Raw genomic sequence first — 19,180 nt, forward strand, 5'->3', positions numbered from 1 at the left:
TTGCGTTCCTAAGGAGGCGTATGCTTAGAATTTGCCAACCAGCTTAGGCTTCATCATCAAAGCCTTATGGGCATAAACTGTTAAATCCCTAAATAGAATGCCACAGGTGTTTGCATCGTGCTAAGCCATAGTTTAAAGGTAAAGGGGCTCCTGACCATTATGTCCAGTTGTGGCCGACTCTAGGGTTGCAGCGCTCCGCTTGCTTTACTGGCCGAGGGAGCCGGCGTACAGCTTCCAGGTCATGTGGCCAGCATGACGAAGCCACTTCTGGTGAACCAGAGCAGCGCACGGAAACGCCGTTTACCTTCCCGCTGGAGCCGTACCTATTTATCTACTCGCACTGGTGTGATTTCGAACTGCTAGGTTGGCAGGAGCAGGGACTGAGCAACGGGAGCTCACCCCATCACGGGGATTCGAACCGCTGACCTTCTGATCAGCAAGTTCTAGGCTCTGTGGTTTAACCCACAGCGCCACCCGCGTCCTAAGCCATAGTTTATTATGATATAAATTAGGCATTTCCGAACTCAGCCCTCCAACTGTTTTGGGACTACAGTTCCCATCATCCCTGACCACTGGTCCTGTTAGCTAGGGATGATGGGAGTTGTAGCCCCAAAACATCTGGAGGGCCGAGTTTGGGGGTGCCTGATGTAAATTAACCACAGTTGGCCCTGAGGCACACACACAGCTGGAAGAATTTGAGACGGTTCGGCTTTTTGCTTAACTGTAGTTCATCGAATGTAAATACATTGTCGTTTTGGGTTGTGAGCCGCCTAGAGATCCGCAGGTGTAGGGGGGTATACAAATTTAATAAATGAAATAAATGTGGCTTCCCCATAACCTCAACAGCAGGATCCTAGAGCACGGCCGGTGGGGAGATTACCCCCAGTAAATGACCTTGGAACAGCTGCTATCCCAGTATCAAGTTCATTCAGGTTTTAATTGGATTTTGAATAGATGTGCGTTTCATTTTTACTTTTTTGAATTGTGTTATCTTCCTTAGCGGGGTCGGGCAAAACCGCTATTCTGAACTATGTTTTTCATAGAGGAGGGCAGGCTGACGAGTTCACGGAACCAAGAACCAAAAAGTTTGGGGAGCCGAAGTTGTTTTCTCTAACTGATGGCAGCTGTTTTCTCTAACTGATGCCAGTATCTCAGACTTCCCCTGCTGCCTTCTAACCATTGGGGGGGGGGCAAGGCCAAAATGGTGGCACTGGAGGTCCTCTGCCATGGCCCTCCTTTTCTCCTCCTGACATCCCCCCGTTTCTCTTTCTCTCCTGCAGCAAAAGGTGGTCCGCTACTTCCCCACGGAGCGGGGCCAGCCCATGGTCCACGGCCTCCTCACCCTGGTCCTCACCAGTGTGAAGGCCACCCCGACCCACGTGGAACGCATGATCACGCTGCAGTTCCGAGACCAGAGCTTGAAGCGCACCGTTATCCACCTCCAGTTCTCCTCCTGGCCGGAGCTGTATGTGAATTTTGTCCCATGCAAGGAGGGCGGTGGGGAGAGGCTGAGGATGAGGGGTGGGCCTGGCTGTGCCTCGCTTGCCTGGCCCAGCCAGAGCTGTGCTTCTCAAACTTGGGTCGCCAGCTGTCGTTGGGACTACAACTCCCATCATCCCTAGCTAGCAGGGCCAGGGATGATGGGAGTTGTAGTCCAGCAATGTCACAGACTGGTTGGACACAGGGGGATGGTGGGAGGAACCAGCTGGGGAGGCTCAGAGCCTAGGGAGCGGTGGCGGGACGACAATGAGTGGTCCGTGTCAAAAGCTGAAGAGGTAACAGGGCACAGTGAGCAGGGAGAGTCTGTGATAGAGAGAAGTCCAGAATTGGAGGCCGAAGCTGAAGCAGGAGGGTGGGAAGAGAGAGGCAGAAATGAGTCAGGCTGGTGGAGAGTCACGGGTGTCTCCCACTTCTGCTGGGACAAGCTCCCCTTCCCTGCTTGTCTCCCAGGACTAGGGGCGGCATGAAGTGGGAGGAGCAAAGGCCAGGCATAGTCTCAGATTGCTTGGGAACAGCCCTGGAGAGCAGGAGATTTCGGCAGCTATGTTGCGGTGGGGATTTTCTACCTCCGCAACTGCTTCATGGGGGCCACACCTACCGGAGATGGTCTTGTCTTTTCTGTTTATTAGATAATACAAAGAAAAAAAGGAACAGAAAACCAGCAATAAACAGATGTAAATCAGAAATACACAGAAATATTTGACAGTACATAAGTACACCCCCCCCCACCCATGACTCTCCTCCACCACGTCTCGATTCCTGACCACTGGTCCTGTGAGCTAGGGATGATGGGAGTTGTAGTCCAACAACATCTGGGGACCCAAGGTTGAGAACCACTGCTTTATGAGTTATATTAAATATATTAAATATTAGGATTGCATTCCTAATATATCCATTGGAATTGGATATCTTATATCCAATTCCAAATATCTCCCTCTCGTATACTCTACAACCTTAATCTATGCATAGCAACACACTTTTTTTAACAGTGTTTTTCCATGTATTCTTTGAAGCATTGCCATTCTAGTTTTAATTTTTGATTTGACCTGTAATCTTATGCCTGCTGTTTGTTTTGCCAACTGTATATATTCACTCATTTTGCATATCCAATCATCCTTGGGATTGTTTCAGCTTTCCATTTACTCATTAGCCCTGGTGCTCCTGTGCAGGTCCTGTTTTTGCTAGGTAAAGATAAAGGGACCGCTGACCATTAGGTCCAGTCGTGACCGACTCTGGGGTTGCGGTGCTCATCTTGCTTTACTGGCCGAGGGAGCCTGCGTACAGCTTCCGGGTCATGTGGCCAGCATGACTAAGCCGCTTCTGGCAAACCAGAGCAGCGCACGGAAACGCCGTTTACCTTCCCGCCAGAGCAGTACCTATTTATCTACTTGCACGTTAACATGCTTTTGAACTGCTAGGTTGGCGGGAGCAGGGACCGAGCAACAGGAGCTCACCCCGTTGTGGGGATTCAAACTGCCAACCTTCTGATTGGGAAGCCCTAGGCTCTGTGGTTTAGACCACAGTGCCACCCACTTTCCGTGCGCCACCCGCGTCCCTTCTGTGCACCCATCCCTCCTGTGCAGGTCCTGTTTTTTGCTAATAAGGCGTTAACTCCAACTTGCAAGGCATGATTTACTGCTGGCTGGCTCCTGCAAATGACAGCCGGGGACCCAAGTTTGAGAAAGACTGAACTATAGGAACAGGGATCATCCGGGAGGGTAGCAGTGAAGCTGGCAAGCTGCAGCAAAATCCTGTTTGCAAAGATGCTTGCTTCATTTTTCTCTCTCTCCCTCCTTCCCCTTCCTTCAGTGGCCTCCCGGACAGCAAAGGGGACCTTCTTCGCTTCATTCAGGAGGTGCACAGCCATTACCTCCACCAGCGGCCGCTCCACACCCCCATCGTCGTCCATTGCAGGTCAGTAACAGCCAGACTTGGAAAGCAGACTCGGAGCCTCGCAGTGCGTCAGACCAATAACCCGTCGAGCCCAAAAGTGGCAGCTATGGGGCCCCTCTGCCACGATGGCTTCGTTGCAAGTGGCCGTGTATTGTTGCCTGTGCCTGCCACCTGATAATTGTAGCTGGAGTGCCTGAAAAAGCAGTAAGGTAAAGGTAAAGGGACCCCTGACCATTAGATCCAGTCGTGGACGACTCTGGGGTTGTGGCGCTCATCTCGCTTTATTGGCTGAGGGAGCCGGTGTACAGCTTCCGGGTCATGTGGCCAGCATGACGAAGCCGCTTCTGGCGAACCAGAGCAGCGCACGGAAACGCCGTTCACCTTCCCGCCAGAGCAGTACCTATTTATCTACTTGCACTTTGACGTGCTTTCGAAATGCTAGGTGGGCAGGAGCAGGGACTGAGCAACAGGAGCTCACCCCGTCGTGGGGATTCGAACCACCGACCTTCTGATCGGCAAGTCCTAGGTTCTGTGGTTTAACCCATAGCGCCACCCACGTCCAGCACAGTGGTACCTCAGGTTAAGTACTTAATTCGTTCCGGAGGTGCGTTCTTAACCTGAAACTTTTCTTAACCTGAAGCACCACTTTAGCTAATGGGGCCTCCTGCTGCTGCCACGCCGCCAGAGCACGATTTCTGTTCTCATCCTGAAGCAGTTCTTAACCTGAAGCACTATTTCTGCGTTAGCAGAGTCTGTAACCTGAAGCGTATGTAACCTGAAGCGTCTGTAACCCGAGGTACCACTGTATCAAAAAGGAAATTGTAGGGTTGGAAAAGGTTTCAGAAAAGGGTGAGCAAAATGATCAAGGGAACAGAGGAACAATTGCAGCACTTGGGACTTTCCAGAGCAGCGGTTCTCAACCTGTGGGTCCCCAGATGTTGTTGGACTACAACTCCCATCATCCCTGGCCTTGCTAGCTAGGGGTGATGGGAGTTGTAGTTCAACAACATGGTTGAGAAAGGCTGTTCTAGAAGAAAGGCAAGAAAGAGGCAACACAGCAAGACATTCGTAAAAATTATGCCCTGCATGGAGAAAGCCCATCGTTTCTCAAACTTGGGTCTGTGCCTGTTGCTGGACTTGTTCCTCTTCTGTTCCTCTTCTGCATCTTGTTCACCTTCTGCATCCCCCACAGCTCTGGCGTGGGCCGCACCGGCGCCTTCTGCCTCTTGTACGCCGCCATGCAGGAAGTGGAGGCCGGCAACAGCATCCCGGACTTGCCCCAGCTGGTGAAGAAGATCCGCCAGCAGAGGAAGCACATGCTGCAGGAGAAGGTACGGGGCGTGGGGTGCGAGTGGAGCTGCCGTGGGTGACGCCCATGAGCCTTGGGTCACCTAAAAGATCTTGGCTGGGTGCTAAGACCCTTGGGTGTGAGCCTTGTCCAGGTCGCATCAACATTTGAGGCCCAGTTGCTTGGTAAGACGAGAGGGAGCCTTTCCTGTGGCCGTTCCCATATTGGCAATTCCCTCCCAAGAGAGGTCTGACTGGCTCCCTCCTTGTGATCTTTTCCCCAAGTAGGTTTAAGACCTCCCTATTTAGACAGACCTTTAAAAAACAAGTGCTGATCATGTTGACAACTGGCCTGCAATTGGTCTCTCAATTGCTGGCTCTGAATGTGTTTTATTGTGCTGTAAAGGTAAAGGTTAGGGGACGCGGGTGGCGCTGTGGGTAAATCCTCAGCGCCTAGGGCTTGCCGATCGCATGGTCGGCGGTTCGAATCTCCGCGGCAGGGTGAGCTCCCGTCTACGGTCCCAGCTCCTGCCCACCTAGCAGTTCGAAAGCACCCCTAAGTGCAAGTAGATAAATAGGTACCGCTTTAAAGCAGGAAGGTAAACGGCGTTCCGTGTGCTGCGCTGGTGCTGGCTCGTCAGAGCAGCGATGTCACACTGGCCACGTGACCCGGAAGTGTCTGCGGATGGCGCCGGCTCCCGGCCTCTAGAGTGAGATGAGCGCACAACCCTAGAGTCTGTCAAGACTGGCCCGTACAGGCAGGGGTACCTTTACCTTTAAAGGTAAAGGTTAAGGGACCCCTGACCATTAGGTACAGTCACAGACGACTCTGGGGTTGCGGCGCTCGTCTCGCTTTATTGGCCGAGGGAGCCGGCATACAGCTTCTGGGTCATGTGGCCAGCATGACTAAGCCGCTTCTGGCAAACCAGAGCAGTGCACAGAAATGCTGTTTACCTTCCCGCCAGAGCAGTACCTATTTATCTACTTGCACTTTGATGCGCTTTCAAACTGCTAGGTTGGCAGCAGCAGGGACCGAGCAACGGGAGCTCACCCCGTCACGGGGATTCGAACCACCGACCTTCTAATCAGCAAGTCCTAGGCTCTGTGGTTTAACCCACAGCGCCACCCGCATCCCAGTAGGTTTAAGACCTCCCTATTTAGACAGACCTTCAAGAACAAGCACAGACCATGCGGACAACTGGCCTGCAACTGGTCTCTCAATTGCTGGCTCTGAATGTGTTTGATTGTGCTGTAAACCACACTTTTTAACTGGGTTTTGCATTTTACAATGATGTTTCTCATGGAATCGGGGAACTGTAGCATGGGACCAGGGACCCTGAGGGTCATCCAGCCCAACCCTTTGCAATGAGGCTTTTCCCGAATGCCGTAAGCCGCCTTGAGAAAAAGGCGGGATCTAAATGCATTGAGGTGAAATGTCTGGCCCTCAATCCTGGCTGCTCCTCCTCTTCCAGCTCCACCTCAAGTTCTGCTACGAGTCTCTCCTGAAGCATGCCAAGCAGGTGCTGCAGAGACACGGGGTCACGGCGCCCTCCGCCAGCAAGCCTGCCAGCAGCGCTGCCCAGAAGGTAGGGTGCATCCGAGGGCAGGCGTGGGTGGAGAGTCCTTCCGCTTGCACAGAAACAGGAGTGGGGTGGCGAAAGGTCATAGGAGAGCGTTAAAAGAGAAGGTTTCTGGCCATGTGCAGAGCGTCTTTTCTTTGCTCCTGTGCCCTCGCAGCTGCCTCTCCTGTATCTGGGATGACTCGGGCATAGTGCTCTCTCTCAGAAAAATCTCGCTTGGGCTTGGCTGGATTAATTCTGGCAAGGGGGTGCAGCAGCAGCCGTCCCCGCCGTTTTGAAAGCCCACGTTTGGTCAATGGTTAGAAATTTTAAATAGTAGGAGAGGCTGTCTTATCAAATGCATCCCATGGCACAAGAAATCCCATCTCTTTTTGGAAGACAGACTGGAAATAATAATAATAATAATAATAATAATAATAATAATAATAATAATAATAATAATAATAATAATAATAATAATAATATAGTAGTAGCAGTAGTAATAGTAATAATTTATTATTTGTACCCCGCCCATCTGGCTGGGTTTCCCCAGCCACTCTGGGCGGCTTCCAACAAAGATTAAGAATACATTAAAATGACACACATTAACTTCCGTGAACAGGGCTGCCTTCAGGTGTCTTCTAAATGTCAGGTAGTTGTTTTTCTCTTTGACATCTGATGAGAGGGCGGGCGCCACCACCGAGAAGGCCCTCAGACTGGTTCCTTGTAACTTGGCTTCTCGTAATGAGGGAACCGCCAGAAGGCCCTCGGAGCTGGACCTCACTGTCCGGGCAGAACGATGGGGGTGGAGACATGACCGAGGCCGTTTAGGGCTTTCAAGGTCAGCTCCAACACTTTGCATTGTGCTTGGAAACGTCCTGGGAGCCAATGTAGGTCTTTCAAGACCGGTGTTATGTGGTCTCGGCGGCCGCCCCCAGTCACCAGTCATTGCATTCACTTTTGTTACTTTATATTTTGTGCGTTTTTAATGTACGGTGTGAATGCAACTTGTGTGAAGACTACGTGCCCAGAAGTTGTGCATAAAGGCAAACTCGCAAAGTCTGAGAGCTTATGTCAGGGAACTGCCATCAGAGCATCAGGTGGTGGAGGGACTCAGGCAGGATGAAAGAGACTCAACTGCTGAAGCAGGGACCAGCAGGGGGAGGAGTGGGTCTCTGAGGGAATGCGAGCAGGAGGGAGGGCTCAGGGAGGCTTCCAGCGAAAACAGTGGGGAGGTATCGGAGTCTCCCATAGGGAGACCCATACCTCGCAGGAAACTGTCACGCCGTGAGTCCAGGAGACGCGTTTCCGTTAAGGAACTTCTTTGTTGGAAACGCTTCCGCAGACAGCCACTGTCGGACTCTACTAGTGACTAGAGCAGACATGTCTGAGGAGCTCCGTCACACACGGAGGTTTGTGGGGGCGCACAAACTCTGAGGGAGCACGTTTTCACGCACAAGCAGCTAATCAAACCCTCACAGCAGTCCGACAGTCTTTGTACGCTGCCTGTGCAAGAGAAGGCATCATGAGCGAACCAACCGGAACCGGAGGAGCAGGGGCTGGAGCTGGTCCAAGCTTGGAAGATAGATACCGAGCGTTGGAGGTTCAACTGGCCCTGCAGACGGCGAGGCTGGAGGAGAGAAGGGCTCAGGATGCAGACAAGAAGGGGAGAGCCACTCAATTCCCCAGAAAGGTACCAGGATTGGTGCAGAAATTTGGGGGGGACCCCAAGGACTACCATGCTTTTAGGACAGAGATGCAATATGCCCTTAATGTGCAGTTCGATGAGTTCCCTGATGAGGAATCGCGAGTTGCTTTTGTAATTGGGCATCTTGAGAAAGGGGCTAGAGACTGGGTGCGACCCCTAATGGCAACGCACAATGACATACTAAAGGACACAATGAAGTTCTTTCGTGCAATGGATATCATGTTTTCCAGCGATATTGAGGAAGGGGTGGTGCGCAGACAGCTAATGGCTTGTAAGCAGGGGAGTCGATCTGTCCGTGAATATTGGACTGAGTTTACCATGCTGATTCACAGACTGAGTTGGGATTTATCGGCGGCACCCGTTCAAATGCTATTTGAAGAAGGTCTTTCTTCGGGGGTGAAAGACGAGCTGGCACGGAGCCCCAGGGCGGAGTCTATGGATCAGCTGACCAAATCTGCGCTGACCATAGGAGCGCGGCAGGAGGCAAGAGCCTTGGAGAGGCGGGAAGGGAGAGGGGAACGTTGGAAGGAGTTCCGCATTCCAGACATTCCTGAGCCAGCTTTCCCGCCGGCAGAGCCGATGGAAATCGGAACAGCGCGCGCGCGCGCATTTTCAAAAACCAGCGAGGGAGCTAAGAAGGAGGGAAAGGGCCCCCGGAAATGCTATCTCTGCCAACAGCCAGGCCACTTTGCCAGAGTCTGCCCCCAGAGGAAGGAATGGCAAGGGATGGTGGGAGCTGTTGAGGGGGGAGAAGAAGGGGGAGCGGAGCAGGTAAAAGCCAACGCCTGGTTGCCACAATTGGGGCACTGCAGCCAGGCCAAAGAGCAGTGAAAGTGCCCGTGCCAGAAGCTCCTCGACCTGCTCTAGTGATTGAAGTGTCGCTAGAGCTGCAGAATGGGCACCCCCTAAAAATAAAGGCGCTATTGGACTCAGGCAGCTCCTGCAATTTTATGAGCAAGGAGTTTGTTGCTGAACACCAGATACAGACCATCCCTTTAAGCAACCCCCTGCAGGTGACCACGATTGATGGCAGGGAGTTGTTGGGAGGAGGAGTCCGCTTGCAGACTGTCCCAATGATAATGAGGGTGGCAAGGCACACAGAACTGATAGCGTTTAATGTGGCCACCCTGGGAGGCGCTCCCATTATTTTGGGAATGAGCTGGCTAGCTCTACATGATCCGCTGGTTGGCTGGCATCAAAGAGTGGTGTCCTTTGGTTCAGCACATTGCCTAGAACACTGCAAAGGGGAGAAGGGTTCAGTAGGGGCCCAAGCCACCCTAGCAGGGACTGAAGTAATGGGAAAGGTGAAGGTACCACCACAGTATGCAGATCTCAGCGACGTGTTCAGCGAGAAGGAAGCTGACCAACTACCACCTCATAGACCCTTTGATTGTCAGATCAATTTACTCCCTGGAGCACAGCTTCCCGTGGGCAAGTTGTATGCCATGTCAGACAGGGAAATGCAGGAGTTGCGAGGGTTCATTGACAAGAACCTGAAGAGAGGCTTCATCAGAGAGTCCAAAGCAGCAGGGGGGAGCCCAGTGTTCTTTGTGGACAAAAAAAATGCGGACAAGCCGAGACTTGTATGTGATTTTAGGCGGCTGAATGCAGTGACTGAACCGGTGGCGTTCCCTATGCCCAGAATTGATGATATTTTGACCATGGTGAGGAAGGGAAAGATTTTCACAAAGCTGGATCTAAGGGGGGCGTACAACCTGATACGCATAAGGAAAGGGGATGAATGGAAAACCACCATGTTTACCCCTTTGGGGGCGTTTGAATACCTCGTTATGCCATTTGGATTACAAGCAGGCTCCGCGTGTTTTCAATCTTTTATGAACCACGTGCTGGGCCCTTTGCTCTACAAGAATTGCGTTGCCTTTCTAGATGATGTGTTGGTGTATTCTGAGAATGAGGAGCAACATGTAAGAGACGTCAGAGAAGTGTTGAGCAGACTGCAAGCCAACAGGCTGTGGGTCAAACTGGAGAAGTGTCGGTTCCATACCAAGGAGGTGGAATTCCTGGGGTACCGCCTGTCAGACAAGGGATTGGCCATGGATCCCGGCAAGGTACAGGCAGTGCTGGAATGGAAAACACCCAAAACCAAGAAGGATGTGCAGAGGTTCCTAGGGTTTGGAAACTTTTATCGTAAGTTCATCCGCAACTTCGCCCATCTGACGGCGCCCATCACTGACTGTCTCAGCAGTAAGAAGAAGTTTGTATGGACGGCGGAGGCGGGGCGAGCGTTTGAGGAACTGAAAAGGGCCTTCGCCTCTGAAGAACAACTTCTGCATGTGGATTTACGAAAGAAGCTAAGGGTTGAAACAGACGCATCTGACAGAGCCATAGGGGCGGTGCTTCTTCTGCAGCCGGGGAAGGAGGAGTCGGAGTGGCGTCCGTGTGCCTTCTTCTCGCGGAAGCTGAACAAATCCGAGAGGAACTACACGGTGTACGACCGAGAACTGCTTGCTATTCATGAGGCGTTCCGGAGATGGAGGCATCTGCTAGTTGGTGCACAACATAAAGTGCAAGTGTGCACGGACCATAAAAATCTAGAGTACTGGAGAACGGCGCGAGTGCTCAACCAAAGGCAGTTGAGATGGGCCCAAGAGTTCTCCAAATTTAACTTTGAGATTTGTTATGTGCCAGGCCCAGAGAATGTTAGGGCGGACGCTCTCTCACGCAAGCCTGAATATTTGGAGGGGGAGGGAGCACCCGAAGAAACCCATATCATTCCAGAGGACCGCTGGGTGTGTGGGGCGACTTTGGTGGGGCAAAGGGAATTGGTAGAGGGTACGGTGCAGGATGCATACGCCCAGGGGAAACTCAGGGATCTCAGAGGGGAGGAAGACAAACCCGGTGGTTTTGAGGAGAGAAATGGGGCATTGTATTATAAGGGAGCGTTATATATACCTGAAGGGGAATTGAGGGAGAAAGTACTCAAGCAGCTGCACGATAGCCCCACAGCAGGGCACTTTGGGCAACACAAAACCATGTGGCTGGTTACCAGGGAATTTTGGTGGCCCAAGGTCAGGGAAGATGTGCGGGAGTATGTGAGAGGGTGTGAACAATGCCAAAGAGCCAAGGGGGAGAGGCAGGCGCCGGCTGGTTTATTAGAACCACTGCCCACACCTGAGAGACCGTGGGAAGCAGTGGCAATAGATTTCATGACTGATCTGCCAAGGTCTAGAGGGAAAACAGCCATCATGGTTGTAGTAGACCTGTTAACTAAAATGGCCCACTTCATAGCCTGCTCACATGCGGTTACAGCAGAAGAAACCGCCAAATTGTTTGTAGAGAATGTGTTTAGGTTGCATGGCGCCCCCTTGAGGGTGGTTTCAGACCGAGGGAAACAATTTACTTCCAGGTTCTGGAGGAAGTTCATGAGCTTACTGCATGTTGAGGTTAATTTCTCAACGGCCCGTCATCCAGAAACCAACGGGCAGGCGGAAAGAGCAAATGGGGTTCTCCAACAATATTTGAGGTGTTATGTTAATGACAGAGAGAATGATTGGGTGGAGAAGCTGGCGTTGGCAGAATTTGCCTACAACAATGCAGAGAACGTGTCCACGGGGATGAGCCCCTTTTTGGCTAATCACGGGTGCCATCCCAGAGCCTTCCCAGGGGGGGAGGGGGAGAACTGGAGCGTTCCAGCTGCAGAACAGTTCGTGGAAGAAATGGAAGCGATCCATCGCCAGCTCCAACTCAACTTAAACAGGGCTAAGGAGGAATATAAGAGGCAAGCAGACAAAAACAGAAGGGAAGGTGAAAGCATCAGGGTGGGGGACCAGGTGTGGCTGTCAACCCAAGGGTTGCCATTCAAAGGAGGTTGTAAGAAATTAAGACCCAAAAGGCTGGGTCCGTTTGAAGTCATACAGCAGGTCAATCCAGTGGCTTTCAGGCTCCGGTTACCGAACCACATGAAGCTGCACCCAGTTTTTCACAGGTCGTTGCTGTCACCGTATAGAGGAGACAGTGAGGGGAGGGTCACTAGGGGACCAGCAATGGAGGAGAAGGAACACAGCTACCATGTAGCGGAGATCCTCGATTCCAGGTGGAAGGGAGATCAAGTAGAGTATTTGGTAATGTGGGAAGGGGAACCGGAGTCGGAAAACACCTGGGTTAGGGCAGAGGATGTCAATGACGAGGTTTTAATAGAGACTTTTCATCAGAGGTTCCCACGTAAACCTCAGCCTGTAGCGAGGTTCCGAAGGGAATACTTTGCCACCACCGACGAGGAAGAGGAGTTGGAGGGGTTCCCAGATTCTGAAGAGGAGGAGGATTCAGCTGGCCAGGACGACGATCGATGGAGAGAATTGTTCGAGACGTCAGAAGATGAGGAAGATTCGTTTCGGGGTTTTAGCCCTTCACCTCCCAGGGGGGAGGAATTGGGAGGGGGTGAGGGGGGCCCTGGAGGGGAGGTGGATGTCAGGGAACTGCCATCAGAGCATCAGGTGGTGGAGGGACTCAGGCAGGATGAAAGAGACTCAACTGCTGAAGCAGGGACCAGCAGGGGGAGGAGTGGGTCTCTGAGGGAATGCGAGCAGGAGGGAGGGCTCAGGGAGGCTTCCAGCGAAAACAGTGGGGAGGTATCGGAGTCTCCCATAGGGAGACCCATACCTCGCAGGAAACTGTCACGCCGTGAGTCCAGGAGACGCGTTTCCGTTAAGGAACTTCTTTGTTGGAAACGCTTCCGCAGACAGCCACTGTCGGACTCTACTAGTGACTAGAGCAGACATGTCTGAGGAGCTCCGTCACACACGGAGGTTTGTGGGGGCGCACAAACTCTGAGGGAGCACGTTTTCACGCACAAGCAGCTAATCAAACCCTCACAGCTTAAAAGCACTTTCTGCAGTGAGAATACCCTTCGCAGAGCTTCCAGGCTCTGGAGTCCTCCTTTCAAGCTCCTCCAGAGCTCAGTTAAGCAAGGCTGTCCCTCTCTCCCCATTTATTTCCTCCCCAATAAAGCATTTGGCCAGTTGATATACAATGCCTTTTTAAAATGTGCTCCAGGAGAGAGATTTTGGGTTTGTTCTGATCATATTTTTATTATGCATTTTGTGGGGGTTTTTATTGTTATTTTTATATTGTGAACTGCCCTAAGATCTACAGATGTAGGGTGGCATACAAATTTAATAAATAGTAATATTATTTACTGACGATCTGCATGAAGCTGCTATCGTGCAAGTAAAATCAGTGTTGTATCCTACTGTATTTTAAGTCGCCCTAACATGCCCTGGGACCTTAGGGTGAAAGAGAGGTGATTAATAATAATTTTATTAGTTGCACTCCCACCCCTCTGACTGCGTTGCCCCAACCACTCTGGGCCATAGCTGTCAACTTTCCCCTTTTCTTGCGAGGAATCCAATTCGGAATAAGGGAATTTCCATTTTAAAAAGGGAAGTGTATGCTCTGGGCATCTCCCAACAGATATAAAGGCGTAAAGATCACCCCCATCCCACAGGGCCTTGTCAAGGGACACTTGCTGCGCCCTCTAAGCTGCTCTTCCTTTCCCTCTAGCCCTATATCCCCCAGGACCCCCAGGATCTGGTCCTGGGTGCCGACATGCCCATCAGCTCCATCCAGGCCACCATCGCCAAGCTCAGCATCCGGCCTCCCTTGGGAGGGGCAGAGCCCTCGTCCGCCAACGGGCAGCAGCCGGAGCCCCTGTCCTTGGCCGTCCCAGCGCCCCCTGCCTTTGCAGATCTCGGCTGTCCCGTTACCAGCACAGAGCCGGCCCCCTCGCTCTCCCCGCCAGCCACCCCTGCCCCAGCGGCGCCCGAGGCTGCTGGGTGCTGCGCAGCCGAGAACAGCAACCACCTGGAAGAGGAGAGTCAGGAAGAGAGCGAAGTCCCGCCGGCGCCTCCTGGCGCAGAGCCCTCTGCCGCTCCAGCCGCGGCCCCGTCCTCCTCGTCCCTGGAGCTCCTGGCCTCGCTGACCCCCGAGGCCTTCACGCTGGACAGCAGCCTCAAAGGCAGGCACAAGGTCAGCAAGCAGAGCTTCCTCCAGCCCCAGAACGGGGAAGGCCTGCGCGGCACCCGCCCCAGCGACGACCCCCTCAGCATGCTTGACCCGCTGTGGACACTCAACAAGACATGAGAGGAAGGAGGGTGTCACACCGACCCGAGACTGCTGCTGCTGCTAACGCCACCACCGATGCATTTTGAGGACTAGGAACTTGGGAGGGCGAGGGAGGAAGGGTGGCTGGTTCGCACTCTCCTCAGCATGCAGCTTTTCCAGCTCGAGACTGGCCACAGCCAGGAAGCCTCTGCTGCGCCAGGAGCCACGCAGTGCCCACTCAACTCGCATCCTTTCCCCCCCTCTCCCGCCACTTCAGTTTCCCACCGGCTGTGTCTGAACGGCTGGAGGCGTGCAGGAGGATTTTTCTGAGCCAGTTGTTGCTTTCTCCCACTTTGTGCCTGCCTCCAAGTGCCATGGGAAGGAAGGACTCTGTAAGTTGGCCTTTGGAGGGGCAGGAATCACGGGAGGCGGTTTGGATGGAGCGGGACGTGTGGTTTGATTTTCACTGCGGACATAAGTGGTTACCCAGCTGGAGAAGCCCCCCGAAGTGATTTTCCCGACCAGAGGAAGGTTTTGAAACACAGCCAAGGTAACCCTGTCTTGGGGGAATAATTCCCGGCATTGTCAGCTAAAGGGCTTTGACTCCCACCCCCCTTGCTGCCACCCTTGGTGTTCCCAAGACTTTGAGATGTAGCACTTCAGGGCTCCTACGTCCTCCTCTGCTCCTTAAACTGCCTCTGGCAAGACCCTTTTGCTCCTGGAGTCTACTGACTTCCACTCTGAATGGGGTATTCAAGACCCAACCAACCCCCTTTGAGCTGGCGAGAGCCCATTTGGGACCAAGCAGCTACGTCTGATCGGCTTGCATGAAAGGTGCGTGGAGCGTCTTTTTAGCTGCTAGGTGAAGGTGCAGGAGACGTGCTTTCGCAGCAGCCTCCAGAGCTGCTCCCATGTCTTGCCGGCTCCACCTTCCATTTCTTGTTTGGCCAGACCGGTTGCATTTTGTTGCCCTTACATTCCAGCGAGGGATCCCCGTCTTAGCTCAGAGGCCGTGTCAAGTCACCCAGCAGCCTTGGAGTGGTGATTGACAAGACTGAGCTGTTCCAAATAGTTCACCCAAAAACGCAGAAGTCCCTTTATGTGGTTAATTTAGATCATCATCAGTGTGCCTGACGGTCTTTTACAAAGGGGCAAGCGCTGTGCCCAAAAGACAGGTGTTGGCATCAAACATAAGGAGTAACGCTGCAGCACTATGGGCAGTAAAGGAGGACTGTGCGTTAACTGAGCCAACTTGGGTCCTTGCAGGGGTGTGCTTCCTTAACAATGCCGCCCAACTGTGGCCGGATGAAGGCAGATCATTAAATGAAGGGGAATGCTTAAATGTCCATTTCCCCCCTAAGCATTTGCTCTTTCCATCAGCTCCCTCGGTTTAAAGGAGCATCTTCAGGAAGGCAGGAGGGTTAAGGTGGGAGAAGGGCCAGGTCTGGGTGGGTTTCTGGGTTGTTTTTTGCTTTGTACAAATGTAACATTGTCGTCATGTTTCGACTTACTCTGTAATTTAGAACCAACTTTTTTCAGCTCTTTGCTACTAAAATAAATAAACGGGAGCATTGCAGATGGGTCCACTGTTAGATTTTTGTCAAAAGCGGCGGAGGGGGCTGCATTTCAGTCTGCAAGTATCCAAATACAGCAAAATGAGTTGTGTAACTTTTTGGCGCTAAGATAATTAATTTGCAGAAGTGTTTTATGATTGGGAATTTTGGGGGTGGGAGTTTAGCAGCTGCTGGGCCTTAAAATACGTTAGCAGCATGCAATAGAAAGCAATGCCTTTTCTCTCGTATCTATTTTGGTTTGGGTTTTTTAGAAAAACTAAGTTGCCCACAAAAATTGTATGCAAGGTATACCACTTGCTTTTTATAAGGTTTGCATTAAAGTGAGCTACACAAAGAGAACCGTTTGCTCAATAGATCATGCCAACTTCTTTAAAGTGCTTAGTCGGGGGTCTTCGTGTGAATGGTGTTCTGCTGCAGTGCAAGTGAGTTTTGTGGGGTGAGGGTAGTGTGTTCTTCACAGGGGGGGGGGTAGTAGCAGCTCCCCCAACCACTTTGTTTTGCAGACAGTCTGTGTTCAGTGCAAACGACAATGATTTGGGGGAAAAACACACAAAACAAGCTACTATGTCCAGTAGTCGTCTTGATTGGGGTAGATTACCTTTCCCTGCTACTCCGCAAAACACACAGGAGGCATTAAGTTAGTTCTGTTTAATGTGTCTGTCTCTGTACACATTATAAAACACAATCTGGTACAAAAGCAGCTGCTGCTGTACAGTCCAAAGGGCACAGCAGAGCTAAGGCCACCTGAGGCATGGTGTGGACACGGACAACGACCCAAGAGGAAGCAGCAGGCGCAAGAGTGCGTGGGGGGGTGCTTTGAGGCCCTGAATGGGCCTCCACTGGCCAGCGTTGCAAAGTAGTCTCTTGCCCCTGCCAAGCTTGGGGCAGTGGGACAAACAGAATACAGCAGGTTAATTCCCCCCCAGCTCCCTTGAGTAGCATACAGTGCACAGGGCTCCTACGGCAGGAGATGCTAAAGTAAAAACACCGTGAACTAGACAGTCAATTAATGGTATTACCGTTTCAAAAGCGTTGCTTGTTCCAGCAGCTCTTCCTCGATTTCTCTGTGTCTCCGCTACCTCTGTTCCTTCCCTTGCTCATTTGCTTTCTTTCCTCCCAGAGCTGCAGCCCAGCGCACCCAAAAATAAAAGTCGCACACTCTGCTGTGCATTTAGGGGAGCGCGAACAGCCTTGGGGGGTGCCGCAACTATTACGCAGAATGGAAGGCGAGGGCGTTCTGAATTTTGGCGCTGCAAAGGGCACCACTGAAATTTGAGACTCCCAAGGTCTGCCACTGGCCCTGAAGCTTCAGCCTTTGCTGCTCTGGCAAACCGTTCATCTATCTCCCTCTTGGAGGTGTGTAAAAAGCAGGGCTATTCTGGCAGGCTGGGACACGAGAGAGGGGTGGAGATGCCCCACCTCAGTGTTGGGCACAGAAGCCAGGCCCCTGCCTGCCCCCCACTTTCTCTCCACAGTACAAAGCTAGCTCTAGCCGTTGCAGAACAGCCGCCTGCAGCCCCTTCACTGGCCCGATCCAGGCTGATGCAGAGGGAGGGTACGTGAGCAGGTGGTGCAGAGGCCTTCCGCTCCTGGGAGTTCAAGCTTCCCCACTCCCCTCACGCTTGCATGCCAGAATAAATAACTATGTACAGCACATCAATAAATATGGCAGGTAGCGCAGTATGCCTACCCTTTCCCCTAGCAGGCCGGAGGAGGAGGAGGCTGCCACGAGAACTGTGGCATCGGTAGGACAGCTATCCCAGGGCTACTGCAGCTGGAGAGACCTCACAGGCTCTCGGTGTGCCAGCTCTCTTTCCCTCTAGGAAAACAGCTAAAAATCCTACCCACCCACCTCCACCTGCCCAGGCGTAGGAGTCCCACCACAGCTGCCAGCCCAGTTTTTTCTCCTTCAAAGTGTGGGACAGAAGCAGTGCCTGCCAGAGGAGAGAGGAAGGATGGAGCTCAGGAAGGAGGAGGAGGGTGTGTGTGGAGCAACAGCATTGGAGCAGCTGTTCCTCGCTATCGCTGCGCCTCAGCAGGCCACACACAAACACATCCTGCCCAGCAGGAGCTCTCACGGGCATGTGCAAAGAGCTCCTGCAGCGACAGGCCTTCGAGGGAGGAGTTGGGCACTGCAGCCAGAGCAAAAGACTTATTGGGGATGCAGCCCCGTCCTCACACACACACCTCCCTTTTATAGATTGCAAGTGGGAGGCAGGGCTTTGACGGAGGGTCTTTCCCTCAGCCCACAATCTCTCAGTGCTTGCTCACACCCAACCACAGCAGGGTATTCTACCTCCACAGTCCTCCGGTGCTGGGTTCTTCTTGGCTTATTGTGAGCACGGAGAAAACCACCCCCTTGCTCAACCCCTGCGGATCTCAGACCCCTTCTCTTCCACCCCGTTAAAATCCAGACTGGGGAAAGAAAAAGGAACTGCTGGAAGATGGGGAGAGGCAGCGGCTCTCTCTGCTCCCCAAGAGACTGCCCTGATCCCTGCCCCTCCTAGTTAGAAAATCAGAAGGTTGAGGGGGTCCTTTCTGGCCTGTCCGCAAGATCTTGCTTCAGTCTCGCTTCTCCAGCACTGACGGGACGTAGACCAGGCTGAGTTCGCTGCCAAAGTTACAGACGATGGCCGCGTTTTCCAGGACCAGGATTTGCCGGGCGGGCTGCGATTCATTGCTCTTGCCCAGGTAGACTGTCTGCAGCAGGTCTCCGTAGCCGATGTCCCAGAAAGAAACGCAGCCCTGGCCTCCGGTCACCAGCAGGTTGTCAGAGATCACTCCCAGGCTGGCCCCGCATCCCATATCCTGTGCAGAGAGCAAACGGAAAGAGGGTGAGAAGGGGAGGTGGAGCTGAACAGAGCCTGTCATGAGATACGTGGGGCTCTTTGCCATGTGTGTCCACAGCACCAGAGGTGCGGATTACAGGCAACTGCTGGTGTCAGAACGCACGTTCCAGCCACCCAAGGTGTAATTCATAAGAGCTTCCTGGATCAGGCCAATGGCCATCCGGTATCCTGTTCTCGCAGTGGGCAACTAGCTGATTCTGTGAAACCAGGAAGCAGGGCCCCAGCACAAAGGCATTTCTCCCCTTCTGTGGTTTCCAGCAACTAATATTCAGAAGCACTGATGTCTCCAAGTGTGGAAACAAAGTCATCGTGGCTAGGAGCCAATGACAGCCCTCTCTTCCTTCCCTAGGCATCACTATGGCACTCGGCTCTCTTTGAAAACCAGGAGCCAGACCTAAAAAACAACTGAGAGAAAAATCAAAGGAGAAATAAAGTAGTAACACTACAGCTGTTTTTTCAATTTAGATACATTCCAAAACAGAAAGCCACCAAGACTTTAAAATGGCAATCAAAATGTGTTTCGTTCAAAATTGTAAAAAAGGTAAAGGACCCCTGACAGTTAAGTCCAGTTGCGGACAACTCTGGGGTTGCGGCGCTCATCTCCCTTTACTGGCCAAGGGAGCCAGCGTTTGTCCACAGTTTTTCTGGGTCATGTGGCCAGCATGACTAAGCCGCTTCTGGCGAAACCAAGCAGCGCACGGAAACGGCGTTTACCTTCCCACCTGAGCGGTACCTATTTATCTACCTGCA

The 19,180-nt window shown here is 52.5% G+C and overlaps 2 protein-coding genes across 2 annotated transcripts in view; one reads left to right on the forward strand and one right to left on the reverse strand.

Moving 5' to 3' along the window:
• The window catches only part of PTPN23 (protein tyrosine phosphatase non-receptor type 23), a 72,900-nt gene extending 56,980 nt beyond the window's left edge, over positions 1 to 15,920 (forward strand). Inside the window, exons 21-25 of the mRNA XM_081163459.1 lie at positions 1,281 to 1,465; positions 3,310 to 3,414; positions 4,586 to 4,724; positions 6,153 to 6,266; positions 13,468 to 15,920. Of these exons, the coding sequence (XP_081019585.1) occupies positions 1,281 to 1,465; positions 3,310 to 3,414; positions 4,586 to 4,724; positions 6,153 to 6,266; positions 13,468 to 14,046 (1,122 nt within the window). The 3' untranslated portion in view covers positions 14,047 to 15,920. The remainder of the gene's footprint in view (positions 1 to 1,280; positions 1,466 to 3,309; positions 3,415 to 4,585; positions 4,725 to 6,152; positions 6,267 to 13,467) is intronic.
• Positions 15,921 to 16,214: 294 nt separating this feature from the next.
• SCAP (SREBF chaperone) overlaps positions 16,215 to 19,180 on the reverse strand; it is a 70,673-nt gene continuing 67,707 nt past the window's right edge. Inside the window, exon 23 of the mRNA XM_081163482.1 lies at positions 16,215 to 18,389. Within this exon, the coding sequence (XP_081019608.1) occupies positions 18,144 to 18,389 (246 nt within the window). The 3' untranslated portion in view covers positions 16,215 to 18,143. The remainder of the gene's footprint in view (positions 18,390 to 19,180) is intronic.

Source organism: Podarcis bocagei (genome assembly GCF_964188305.1).
Source record: "Podarcis bocagei genome assembly, chromosome: 12".
Taxonomy (NCBI): domain Eukaryota; kingdom Metazoa; phylum Chordata; class Lepidosauria; order Squamata; family Lacertidae; genus Podarcis; species Podarcis bocagei.